Source organism: Phoenix dactylifera, unplaced genomic scaffold, assembly GCF_009389715.1.
Source record: "Phoenix dactylifera cultivar Barhee BC4 unplaced genomic scaffold, palm_55x_up_171113_PBpolish2nd_filt_p 000572F, whole genome shotgun sequence".
NCBI lineage: Eukaryota > Viridiplantae > Streptophyta > Magnoliopsida > Arecales > Arecaceae > Phoenix > Phoenix dactylifera.
In genome coordinates, this window is record NW_024067975.1 from 114960 (window position 1) to 127727 (window position 12768).

Sequence of the window (12768 nt, forward strand, 5' to 3'; positions counted from 1 at the left end):
AATACCTCCCAGAGCACTCTCTCCCACTTGTGATTATCATCTCTCCTCCTCCAATCTCCTCTGACTTGACCGTCGGAGGGCCATCACCACCCTGGTGGTGGTGCAAGGCTTGTTTGCAGGTTCCTTGGCGGAAGGTGGAGCGCAACCAGCACCAACCAAGACAACTCAGGCGGAACCCCGTTCACACCGTCGTGTCAATCGTTCTCGGTTTGGACCACCAGCAACAGTCAGATTACCTCATAAATGTATTATGTAATTCTCTCGATACATTAAGTCATTTGTTGCTTGTTGTTTTCCTAAGATATTGTACATACTGTCAATTTGTTTCTCAGTCATTTCTTATACTACTTTTTTTCTATTTCCCTACTTCAATGAAAATTGAGTGGACCAATGTTATTTTTTTTTTATAAAAAAAGGAGGGGAAATCGACAACTATTTTATCAAATTCCAATCCTTGATTGATGACTCAGTTATTCCATTTGCAAGAAAGTTAAAAAAAAAGAAAAAGAAAAAGCTTAAAGAGCATATCCAACTAACTAAGACCCAAAACGATTGAAGCTAGTTTTGCTCCTTCCATCATTTAAAAAAAAAAGCTCTTGATGGTTTTGCTCGCAACTCAGCAATTGTTTTCCGTCTCTTCGCCCACTTCCAAAGGATCCATGGCCAAATATTGCTTCATGGCGTGAGGCCTCCGTTTCATTCAAGGAACTCCATGGCTTTATTAGGGGCAGCCGTGGAGGATGAGACCTAACCCGTGATCCCCAGCGTCGCGGCCTTGGCACGCCATAAAGGCTGGCGTGGGCTCAACCTCCTTCCCCTCACCGACAACTATAATACTATTATTTTTCTTCCTTACTTTCCTTCCATCTAAACTAGAATGGATCAATTAGTTGAATGGTGTCCTCGGAACTTTGGTCTTCCATCTACTTTCTAGTACACTTGGATTCTAGTGGACCTATCTTCGCATCCGATCTGACCTAATAAATCTCCATATGCACCTAATAAACATACACAAACAACATAAAGTTAATATTAAAAATCATAGTATTAACAACTTGCCTCAAAAGGATGCAATCAAAGTGAGTGCTAGTTTTGTACCATAAGATTGGAGAAGCTACCATGCATCCTTAAATCCGTATAGTACCTCTCCTAGTTCTTTCCCTGCCTCTTGTCATTGATGTACACCTTTTTACCAATGACATAGCATCTAGAGGAGAATAACCTGTTGAACATGGTGAATTTGGTTATTTTAACTTAAAATCCTTGCCGAAAGGATCAGATGAGGTTGCAAGGTGATGAATGAAAATTATTAACCTCTTGTAACATGTTCTCCGAACGACATGAACAACTTATTCTGTAAATAATTTGAACCATTTATTCTTAATCACATCCAACCTCTTTCACAAACAGAGTCAGTAATTAAGTTCTTCCTCCTTGCGACATGCCCATTATGCTTTCCACGTTCTAAGCATTGGATTGCAAGCACAAACAAGTGCAGTGCTCTCTTAGGGTGAATGGAATGGCAATCAAGCTGCCTGCTAAGAATAGCTTCATCTACTTGCCTTCTTATTACACTTCTATCCTATTTTCCTTATATAATATATACTGTTGTCACAAAAGTGCTTGAAAAGCTACAAGTATTTTTTAAGTTGAACAATGTAATGGTGGTCCTTAATGATCTAGGATAGGGATCATTTATCTCAGGGCACAGAATTCTTTGAAGCAAACTAAAAGCAATGTAGAGATATGGACACAAGGGTTGCTCTTTCCCAAAGTAAAATGCTGCACCACCTCAACATGCTTCTCTACCTCATGAAGGCTGTCCCCTGAAACTAGAGAGCAGTAGAGTGTGCCCCATCATCAATTCCACACACACACACTCTCTCTTTCTCCCCCTCTCCCTCCCCCTCGCTTCCTTGTATTCTGGTTCTTGTACCTACGGGTGAATAATTAAAGAAGGCTAGCAAAAGAAGGTAATAAACTAACATTACGACCACGCCTTCCAGAGTCTAAAATGTGGACCATTGACTAATGCACGGGACTAGGAGTGCAACTGTGTGAGTAGGCTTGCACTTTTTTCAGTACTAAAGGAGTAAAGGAAGCTCCAAATGTCAAATAAATAGTGTCATCCTGATGTTCCCTCTGGTCCCAACGGTTAGGTCTGCCAGCCCTGCCAATCCACAGATGAAATAATTCCATGGTCCTTAGAAACTCCAACTAGTGCAATTCTTGCTGTTTGACCTCATAGTAAATTCCCTGGCTTCTAGATCTGTTTGGATATCTCTGTAGAATTGGATTGAAAATTCTATAGAAATTGCATATGTTGGCGCATCTGGCTTTCATTTTCTAATAATCTGCCCAAATCCAACCTAGATCCTAGTCTTTAGGCTGCATGAAGAGAAAAAAGATCTATAAAAGTCTTTCTTTTCTTTCCATAAGATTTAGGTTGAACAGAGTCTGGTTGACAGGTCGTGCTTAAATTGACGGTTTAATCCACAAATCCTACAGAATTTTCAGCGCAATTCTATAGAAATAGCTAGTTAGGCCTTCCATATCTTATGCAACTTTGTTATAATCCAAATTCCATGTAAATCCTACTTCAGCAAATTCTGTTCTTATAATAAAGTTCTGGGTGGCTCTTAGCCTCCTTTACAACCAAAAGGAAAAACCTCATGGTATGTTGTAAGAGTGGTCCATTTGTACCCCATTGTGGCACTTGATCAGATTCATATATTTGGTTTCAAATTTTGACATATCAAGGTCCGGCAATCCTGCAACTAGGAAGTGTTACCAGCACTATACATAAAAATAATTCGAATCAGGTGCATGACGTGAGAGAATTGAACGTCCTCTCGGAGGGATTCAAAGTTAAATACTTTATGGTTTTCTATATGAATTCTAGGTTAAAATCTTGTTAGAAAGGGGAATTTGGTTTGGATTCAGGTACCCAAACAAGGGATGGTGAGATCAAGTTAGAAAGTCGTTTGAAGTATCGCATGATGCTTTATACATACAAACTATAAGCTTTTTTTTGTGCACCAAAAGTTTACTTTCATGCATGTGAGCACCTAAGTATTTTTCTGACTTTACTATTGCCATTTACAAAGTCTATAATTCTCTTTATTGGTGCTTTATAAGTATTTTCTAACCACCAAGGCCCAAATCGTCAAGAAGGGAGTGTGGATAAGTGATATGAAGGAATGAGGTGGCTCTAGGTGAAGTATGTCAAGAATTTTTCAGAAGGGTTAACCTCCAACGCGACCCAAAGATTACTAAAGTTAGGCCTATGTTCAGGACACACATTGTATTTGGGTGGAGGTCTCCATAAAAAACTTGTGCTCAAACACATATATACCATGCTCACATTCGAAATTTCATATTTTCATATCGAGACTCGCCCAAATCCAGATAACTAATCCAATATTCAGTCACCTAAAACATTTATCACTTTTGCGAGATTAAAGACTGGCTAGTTGGCCGCTGATGTTAATAGAATGGGCCTGGTTCAAGGAAATCCATAATTCCAAGTACGTGCTCAACCCCATAAACTAAAACCAAACAATAGAATGTCATACATAGACTCCTATATCACATTGATCTTCCTCCTCTTCCATGCTTTATGCTCAAGGCACAAAGAGTTCGTTTCATTGCTTCGAACAGACTGTAATGGAACGACTTTACCGGTGCACCAAAGCCTTTTACTAAATTTTTTATCAACGAAAAAGCCTAACCAGATCGAATTACTATAACCTAAAATCATTGCTTAATTGATGTTTGTAGCTCAAATTCCTGTCTAGTCTTCAAATCATCGTCATTCTTCTTCCGACTTCCATCAAATATGGGAATGGCAGACTTTGAAGACTTCACTATGTAATTTAAGGACAGAAGAAAACCATGGAAGCACGTATAGTAGGCTTCTTTTTTATTCACCATTACCATACACTAACAATATACCCAAGCATAACATAAAAAAGCCAAAGCCCAAACCAGCCAAGCGACATTGAAAGCAGCATATATACTCGTATCGGTCGTTCGGAGGCAAATAAGCGAGCTCCAAAACTCCCCTACTGACCGGCAGCAAAGGCCTCCACAGGGAAGGTTTTGGTGACCCCAGCCAGGCTCTTGAAGCGGATCTTCCCGGTGGGTGGTTCATCGACGGTGATCTCGTTCACCGGCGGCCACAGGAGCAGCTCCTTGGCCTTCACCCCCTTGAGCTTCTTGATGCGCTTCTTCTCGACGTAACCATTGATCTGAGTGTCATAGCTTACCAGCTTTGCTGATCATCTTGAAACTGTGCTCCACTTTCTTCTCTTGGACGATCCACATGTAGCCGGTGCTCCTCACGAACCCAACCTCGATCACGTCTGCAAGCGGGAGGAGGCCGAGGGGGAGTCCGAACTCCTCGAGGAGGGATAAAGCAAGCTTCATCCCATCCTCATGGCCATTCTTCACGAGACCCCCCTCCTTCTCAGTCATGGCTTTGTTACGTGCCAATTGAATTTAGATATCAAACAGATTGAGACTGTCTTTGGAAGGTTGTCTTGAGAGAAGGGCCGGTGCAAGTGCTCTATTTATATGGCGGGAGAGGTAACATAAGCCACAGAAGTAACAGTGAGGTAGCTTCACCAGCGGAGATGGAGAGGGGTGCACTCCTTGGATTAGCCGTCAATCTTTGTACTGCTCTAAGATCTAAAGGACTTGCAGCTGGATTCATGTTTGTTTCTTGGGATAATTTGTCATATATATATATATATATATATATAGAGAGAGAGAGAGAGAGAGAGAGAGAGAGAGAGAGAGAGAGAGAGAGAGACTGGTCATGGATCAGTAACAGCACTGCTAATTACTTGATTTTTTGAATATAGGTGTTGTTGCTGGAAATCGGACTCGGAGGTGATCGCGAACTAGGAGGAGGAGCTTCTGACGCAGGCGGTGGCGGACGGCTGTCCTCTGACAGACCTGCAAGAAGCTCAGGCCGGGAGATTCGACGAAGGCCCTCCGATACTTAAGTCAGAGAAGATCCGCAGATATTTTAATGAAGAAATCTTTTTATAGAGTGGGAGAAAATCTCCTCTCTTGCCGGAGTTCCTCCCTCTTTATAGGAGGAGATGTGGCAGTTACTCGCAATCGGTTGTAATTGCGCAAATCTTGGGTTAAATAGATTACCTTAGATGGCATGGAAATTCAAGTTAGCTGGCAATCGGTTGAGAATGCAAGGATTCAGGTTTGACAGCTGTTGTGGCGGAGACTGCAGGATTTAATCGCGAATATGGGAGGATTTGGTAACTCTTTCTTTATGCAGACGCTCCGATTTAGAGATCATCGTCTTGACTTTCGGTGGAGTTGGGGTCGGTCTCAGCTTCTGACTGGACTTTCTTGGCCTTGAGGTCAATCAAGCTTTGCTTAGCCGAGACCGAGATCACACTTGCCGAGACCATGCCTGTCGAGACAATGTTTATCGAGATCAACGTTCGCCGAGACCCATGCCCGCCGAGACCATGCTTATTGTCGGATTCGAGTGTTTTAACCATATGCGGTTGGGTGGATCCACTTTTCCCCCCATCGGTAGGAAAAGCGAAGGATATATGATATCCAATTTACACTTAAATTAAATCTGACTTATAAGTTAGAGAAATTTAGTGGGTTGCTGATCATGTTATAAGTTTAATTCGACAAAGTACCCCAGCAAACAAAGTACACCAGCAAAAACAATTGGAGCTCATTTCTTGGTTTGGAAAAACCCAATCAACCTCAGGGGTGGTCAACTTAAGGATTTTAGTGGGGACTAAATGTTCTCAAGTACAACCCAATACTAGGTTCAATTATATATGCCACTTATAGCTACAATTTACTTATGTTATTAAAATAACTATGTTTATGTTGACTCTAGAAAGACATTCAATCTATAATCTTGGTAATAATTTACTTGGGGGTTGGTCGTCGATGTGGTGGGGGAGCGGAGGAGAATGAGGGCTGGGACCTTTTGTCTCATTTAAAGTGAATCCATCTCACCCACTAGATTACCATGTAATTGGTTTGCGATATGACTATTCCTTATAATTAAATAAACTATCTATAATTTATCCTCACTGCAACTTATGATTAGAAGAAATAGAGGAATTATCTTATAACAAATTGAAAAATGAAAACATTTTTTGTAAATATCTTAAAAATTCAGACATGATTTATAATTTATATTTTTGTATGCTTATACAAGCCAAGCATAGCTCATTCAGCTCAGATATATTTTGATCTCAAATTCCGAACTCAAACTCCACTTGCTTACTCATCAAGCTAATATCTACTAAGCCAAATTTTAATCATCATGAGTTGCTCACGGGCATCATGTTTGTTTGATTTACATTACCTCTATGTTCTGAAGGACCAACTCATTAAATCTAAATGACGTCTTAATTCTCAAGTCCTTAACCTTACAATAAATCAACGATACACAATCGGTCAGAAAACATACACTATAAGAAAAAACTATCTTTTCCAACTTTTGTCTGCCGACGCTAAGGTAGAAGCGTCGGTAATTTTCTAGGAAGTCTGGCTTCCGCCGACGCTTATAAGCGTTGTCGCAATCCGTAGTTTGGGCCGAGGCTTTTAAGCGTCGGCGAAAGCAAAAATTCTTTTTTTTTTTTTTTTTTTCCCTCCCAACGACGCTTCAGAAAGCGTCGTCGGAGGCCATTATCCCCCCCCCCCCCTCCCCTCCTCCCGATCCCTAACCCATCCAGCCGCCCCCCTCCCCTTCTCTCTCCGCCGCTCGCCCCCTCCCCCATCCTCTCTACAAATCCCTCCCCTCTCCCGATCCCTCAAACCCCCTCCATTACAAATCTCTAACCCCCTCCCGATTCTTGATTAGGTTCCTTCAAGAAGCGAGAGAGAGAGAGAGAGAGAGAGAGCGGCCACCCAGGCCCCCGATCCCTCTTCTCCGGCGTCGATGGAGTTCGATGGAGCTTCCTCCCTCTTCTCCGGCGTCGGCTTCATGCCTTCTCAGGCCACCCAAGCCCCCGATCCTTCTTCTCGGCGTCGATGGAGTTCGATGGAGCTTCCTCCTCTTCTCCGGCGTCGGCTTCATGCCTCTCAGGCCACCCAAGCCCCGATCCCTCTTCTCCGGCGTCGATGGAGTTCGATGGAGCTTCCTCCCTTCTCCGGCGTCGGCTTCATGCCTTCTCAGGCCACCCAAGCCCCCGATCCCTCTTCTCACGGCGTCGATGGAGTTCGATGGAGCTTCCTCCCTCTCTCCGGCGTCGGCTTCATGCCTTCTCAGGCCACCCAAGCCCCGATCCCTCCTCCTTCTCCCCGCCAAGGTACCCATCGCTCTTCTCTTCCTAAATGCTGTCTTGTTTGCTCTTCTCTTCTACCTTGAACTGGAGTTTTGGCCTTCACTATTATCAAATGGGTTGGTGATGCTACTGATTTAATGAATTTACTTTTGGCTTTGTTTTAGGGTTTAGGGTTCTTAATAGTTTCATCTCCTTGAAAGGCAAGAAACTAGGACACTATTTCCCATCCTTCCAATATATCTAGATACCATGAAATGGCCCAAAATTGTTTGAGCTTCATTTTGTTGAATTATCTGGAATGATGTTATATCATTTTTCAACATTTCAATGAGTGCAAATAGCATGGCATTGTTTCACATTTCTGCATGGCTCTTTAGTCACCCCCTTATTAACATCTATTATACGGAGCATTACCTAAAGACATTTTCATGAAGACTCTTGTGTATGTTTTTGCATATGTGACTGGCAGCATTTGTTCCTCAAGTTGCAGACATAATAATCTATTCCGTGTTATGATAATCAGAAACAGTTTTTAATATTCTAACAGGTCTTGGATGATGTAATTTTTAGTTTGGGAAACAAATTAGGTATTGCTTCACGCAAGGTCCGAGCAGATACTAGAAAGCGTGTGAAAGGTAGGTTTGTAAAGGCTGGTGAGGCTTGTGACTACGACCCTGTTTTGGCAAAAAAGCAATTGAACTAATTTCAAAGTTCTATTTCCCTTTGCAAAGCAACAGGTACTTGGCTCAGGTATAATAATGTTCTTCCAATATGAAGTTTCATTTAAATTTTATAGGCTTGTTCGATCTACAGAGAGCTGAACTTCAATGGCATAAATGGTGGTCATTTGTTTTTTGATTGATGAAGCTCCTCCCACTTAATAGAATTCAAAGTTATCTGATATATCATTTTTTTTTCTGCCTCTATAGAAGCTCTAGAGATGATATATAGGATTCAGATGACGAGACTTCTGCATGAGATTCTTTCGGAAGTTGTTTGCAGAAAGGATAACTTCAATTTTCTAGTTGCTTTCTTAATTTCTTTTTTTCTTCAGCATTTGTTGAACTCGTACAGAGTTCCTTCTCTTGGCCGAGGAGAAACGCAGCCAATTTTAATAAGTCTGTCTGTGAGTAATGGAAAACCTGTGCTTAATAAATGCATTCTATTCTTCGAATGATTTTAATAAAATGCATATGAGTTCTTTAACAGTGTTTATCTATTCTTTTGTGAGTGCTAATTTTGAGTTCTTTCGTTGCTTACTGGATGCCATCTGATGCATTCCTCTCATGAGGAGAAAAGTTTCTTTTGGCAAAGAACTTGATAATCGTTTGCTTATTATTTATCTCCACCTTTCCGTATATAATGCGATTTAAGGCTTGCCATCTTGTGTGATAAATGGTGACTTGAGTGGTTCTTGGTCATAAGCATGTTTGGATCAGCACAGGATGGTACGTACTTCTGTAAAAGGAGAAATATAACAAGAGGATGGTTTCTTTGCAAGATAAGGAAAGTTCCCTGAGAATACAACCGTGCTGGACTTCCCTGAGAAATACACCGATGAAAGTTCTTCATCATTAACATCATATAGCGAGGATGATATTCATAGAGCATCAAATACAATGTCTGGGCCAGCACCCCAATGGAAACAAAGAACTGGATGCTGGATACCAGGAAGCTCAGCAGAAAGCTAGTGGATGCCCTGTCTTCTTGTTTTTCTCAGTAAGTATCATGGTCATTCTTCAGGGAGTAGTTTGTTTTCTATTTCCCGCTTGATTTAGTCATCCAGATTTTACCCCAAATTTTCAGGTCAACACAAGCGGGCAATTTGTTGGTGGTTGCGGACAATGGTGGGCCCGGTTGATTTTAACAAGTCCGTGGAGTACTGGCAGCAAGACAAGTGGAATGGTTGCTCATGTCAAGTGGCATATTGTCAAGGATGTACCTAACAGTGTTCTCAAGCACATCACATTAGAGAACAATGATAACAAGCCAGTGACAAACAGTCGAGATACTCAGGAGGTTAGCAATCTTTCTGAATCCGTTATGGTATGTCATCATTACATTGAAAGCTTTTACTTACTGTCTCTTGCTTTTTATGCTGCAGGTAAAACTGGAGCAGGTCTTCAATATGCTCAAGATTTTAAGGAGCATGCGAGCAAGACATCCATTTTGGATGATTTCATGTTCTATGAGAACCGCCAGAAATTGATGCAAGAGAAAAAGGCCAAGCAACAGCTTCAGAAAACAGGTATCCTGTGCTCTTCTATCATTCCCTGTTGGCATCAGTTTATTAAGAGACATTGTTTCAGTGTCTTCATTTGCTCATTTTGTAGCTTGGTAGATGTATTATTTGCTACAATTCTTCCATTATGCCTCTCATCGGGCTTATTCATTCCTCTCTCTTTTGGCTTTCAGGCCTGGGATGGAAAACTTCGGATGCGGTTGCTGGAGAGAAAGAGAAGGGATGCTGCTAATGGGAAGCCCAGATTGCAGAAACCTTTGGAATCTGTTACAATTTTGGGCAAGGATGTGCAGCAGGGTGGCCGTGAGGAGCGGAAGCCATCCGAGAAAAATGGTGTCGCTGCAGAAGCTGGTGATGCCTTGAAGATGGCTAAACCAGCAACAGAGAAGCGAGCTATTGCGAATGGTGCTGCCAGTGGATGTTAGGTTAGCCATTGGAACTTTCTAGAAGTGGTTTTGGAAGACCTTTTTGTTGGCTCAAATAAATGTCGCTATAGCTGGGAATCCGAAACACATATTTTAAGGCTGCAGAAGATTACATTTGGGGTGCTGAGATCTTGGGCTGTGAAAGCCTTCATAGCGTTTGGCGTGTGATCAGGCGTGTTTTCTCAATGCCTTTAATGCTGAGTTGAGTTGCTGGTTTCTCATCTGGGACTGTCGTTAGGTTTAGGAATATGGGGTTTTATAGTGTTGAGTAGAGTGTACTGACAAGTTTCTTGTTGGCCAATTTTAGTTTTGGGGTTTGGATTAGATTGTTTTCTACTTCAAATTGTCGTTCCTTTTATGAAAACCGTTGCTTCTCCTGTAAATCTTTTTTTTGTATCTCTAAGAATAAGAAGCTTGTTAAAAGTATTGGCAATAGAGGAGTTGAAGAGAGCTGTGAGTATGCTTTGCATCTGCCAATTCCATGGACTTCAAATTAAATACGTGCATGGAAAGAAGACACTTGACGAGTTGGTTTCAGAAAGAAACTATCTGCCATCGAGAATAGCCCAGAGGTACGAGATCACAAATTTGGCTGCGGATTTATAGTTACTTATGGAATTAGTTTTTTGGACTAACCAAAAAAGACTCCCCTTGTTTCGAATTTCATATTGTTTGACGATGTAATTTATATGGAGCAAGTTATGATCTATGGAGCGGTTGAGCTAGAGGAGCTCCACGTTTGCATTTCTATTTCCATTTTGAGTTGAATATGGCTTGATGCATCAGTAGAAAGACTCTTTATAAATTGGTACCGGCAGAACTATCTGCAAAGAGGCTGCATGCCGGAACGTTTGGAGGCATCAGATCTTCAAATTTGGTTCTGAATTCATAACATATTGTATGTACGTATCTCTAATCTGTAGTGTCGGGAGTTGTATCGTGTCTGAGTAAAATTTGTTTGTATCTCTTAATGTGCTGTACGTATTTCGACCAGCAGGGTTAAAATTTTAAAAATTATTTTTTAAAAAAAAATTAATATTCTAACGACGCTTTAAAGCGTCGCTAAAATTTCGACTAGAAATCAATTAGCGACGCTTTTAAGCGTCGTTATCTACCGACGCGCTTTAAAGCATTGTGATAATTACAGCTAGCGACGCTTTAAAGCGTCGCTAATTTTGCCAATTGCCGACGCTAAAAAGCGTCGGGAAAGCCTTCGACGCTTTTCGACGCGTCGGAAAACATTTTCTCCACTGTAGCATAGGCGACGCTTTGCCGACGCTTACGAAAGCGTCGGGATGGTTTTTAGCGACGCTTAAAGCGTCGTTAAAGGCCAAAAAATGCGTCGCTAATGACCATTATTCTTGTAGTGATATAAAGTTCATAAAATTCTCATTTGTTACAAATGGATGAATCAAAAGCATATAAAGTTTGCAGCATTGACCAACATTATTATAACAACATATACATAGTTCCAAGCAACCCAATTTTTTAAGATGCATTAGATCAAAAGCAGATGTCTGACGGCCAATTTGGAATTATTGAACCTAAAAAGGCCTCAAGTAAACCCCCAGTGCATCAAACCATTGACCTGAGCTTTGAAGAAGCCAACAACTTTTCTTGTTTCACGGGAATGGAGATGGGACTTCCTTGTTCGTTGCAATATGGCCCAAATGTGTCCAAGTTGTCGTCAAATTTAAGCAACCTTACAAGTTACAACATTAATGGGACCACCATAATAGCCATAGCATATCGGTAAGGAAACGATGATTCCATGATCCAGCTACAAAATAAGAACATAATTTGAAGTCAAACTTAAAATGCTCCATACAAACTGAAAGGTTATTTAAAAGGAACCAATATCTACATTCCGTATAGCTACTAAATTCATTGGCAAACTCGTTTACTTCACAGCAAAACAAATGACAATCTCTACTCACAAGGTTCATGCATAGTGTTCTTTTGGTTGCTACTTCTGCTCATAAAATTGAAGCTTGGGATTCCACAAACTTTGTTTTACAAACAAAGGAAACACGGTTTTGAAATGGCAAAGAATTATGGAAGATTTTGCATTAAGAAAAAAAGAAAAGGCATTTGTAGTTTGGTGATCTCTTATTACAAAGCTGTGGCAGATAGCTAGCTTATTTTTGACAGTGATATGTTCAATTATATAGCACTTTATCACCGGATTTTAGTTTGGATGGTACTACCCCTTGCCACTTTATGCAATGTTCCTTTGGAGCTCTATTTCTTAATATCCCCGGGGGTCAATCTTGGAGTTTGATTTATATAGGTAAGGGTATGGAGTTAGAACTCCTCCTCGTATTAATTTTTTTTAAAAAACGATTTTTCTTAGGGCTTGTTTGTTTGGGGTGACATGCATGAGCGAAAACCACTTTTAAAAAAGGATTTTACTCCACTTTCGATCGTTTGGCCAGCAAAGTCAAAGATGAAAGTTACTTTAAGACTCTCTTTAGACTAAGAGAAAAAGTTTTAATTGAAATCATTTCTCTATGATTCTCTTGTTTTCTCTCTTAACTTAGAGGTGGGATTTGAATTCCACTTCTCTTCTCCTCCTTTTCTAAAATTTGTACCAAGACAACAAGAGAAAATAAATTTCTCTTCTCTTGTCTTCCAACCAAACAAGGAATTTTACTTTTTCTCCTCTTTTTTCTCTTCTACTCTTCACAGTTTCTCAATCCAAACAGATGGTAGTTTATATCGAGAGTTTGGAACTTCAATGGCATAACGAGCTGGGCTTAGCTGAAGTAACATCACCAAATTTTGGCTCGATGTACTGACTCCAAAAACTTAG

At 40.8% G+C, this 12768-nt stretch overlaps 1 protein-coding gene and 1 pseudogene across 1 annotated transcript; one reads left to right on the top strand and one right to left on the bottom strand.

The window, feature by feature from the left end:
• Positions 1-3900: 3900 nt before the first annotated feature.
• On the bottom strand, positions 3901-4675 carry LOC103697561 (annotated as a pseudogene).
• A 501-nt stretch (positions 4676-5176) lies between these two features.
• On the top strand, positions 5177-10339 carry LOC103699537 (YTH domain-containing protein ECT3-like). Its single transcript, XM_039119555.1, is given in 11 exon segments — positions 5177-5224; positions 7837-7924; positions 8796-8891; positions 8894-8920; positions 8923-9008; positions 9096-9122; positions 9125-9198; positions 9200-9308; positions 9394-9424; positions 9427-9533; positions 9702-10339. Coding segments are annotated over 11 exon segments (948 nt in total). The 3' UTR covers positions 9957-10339.
• Positions 10340-12768: the final 2429 nt, after the last annotated feature.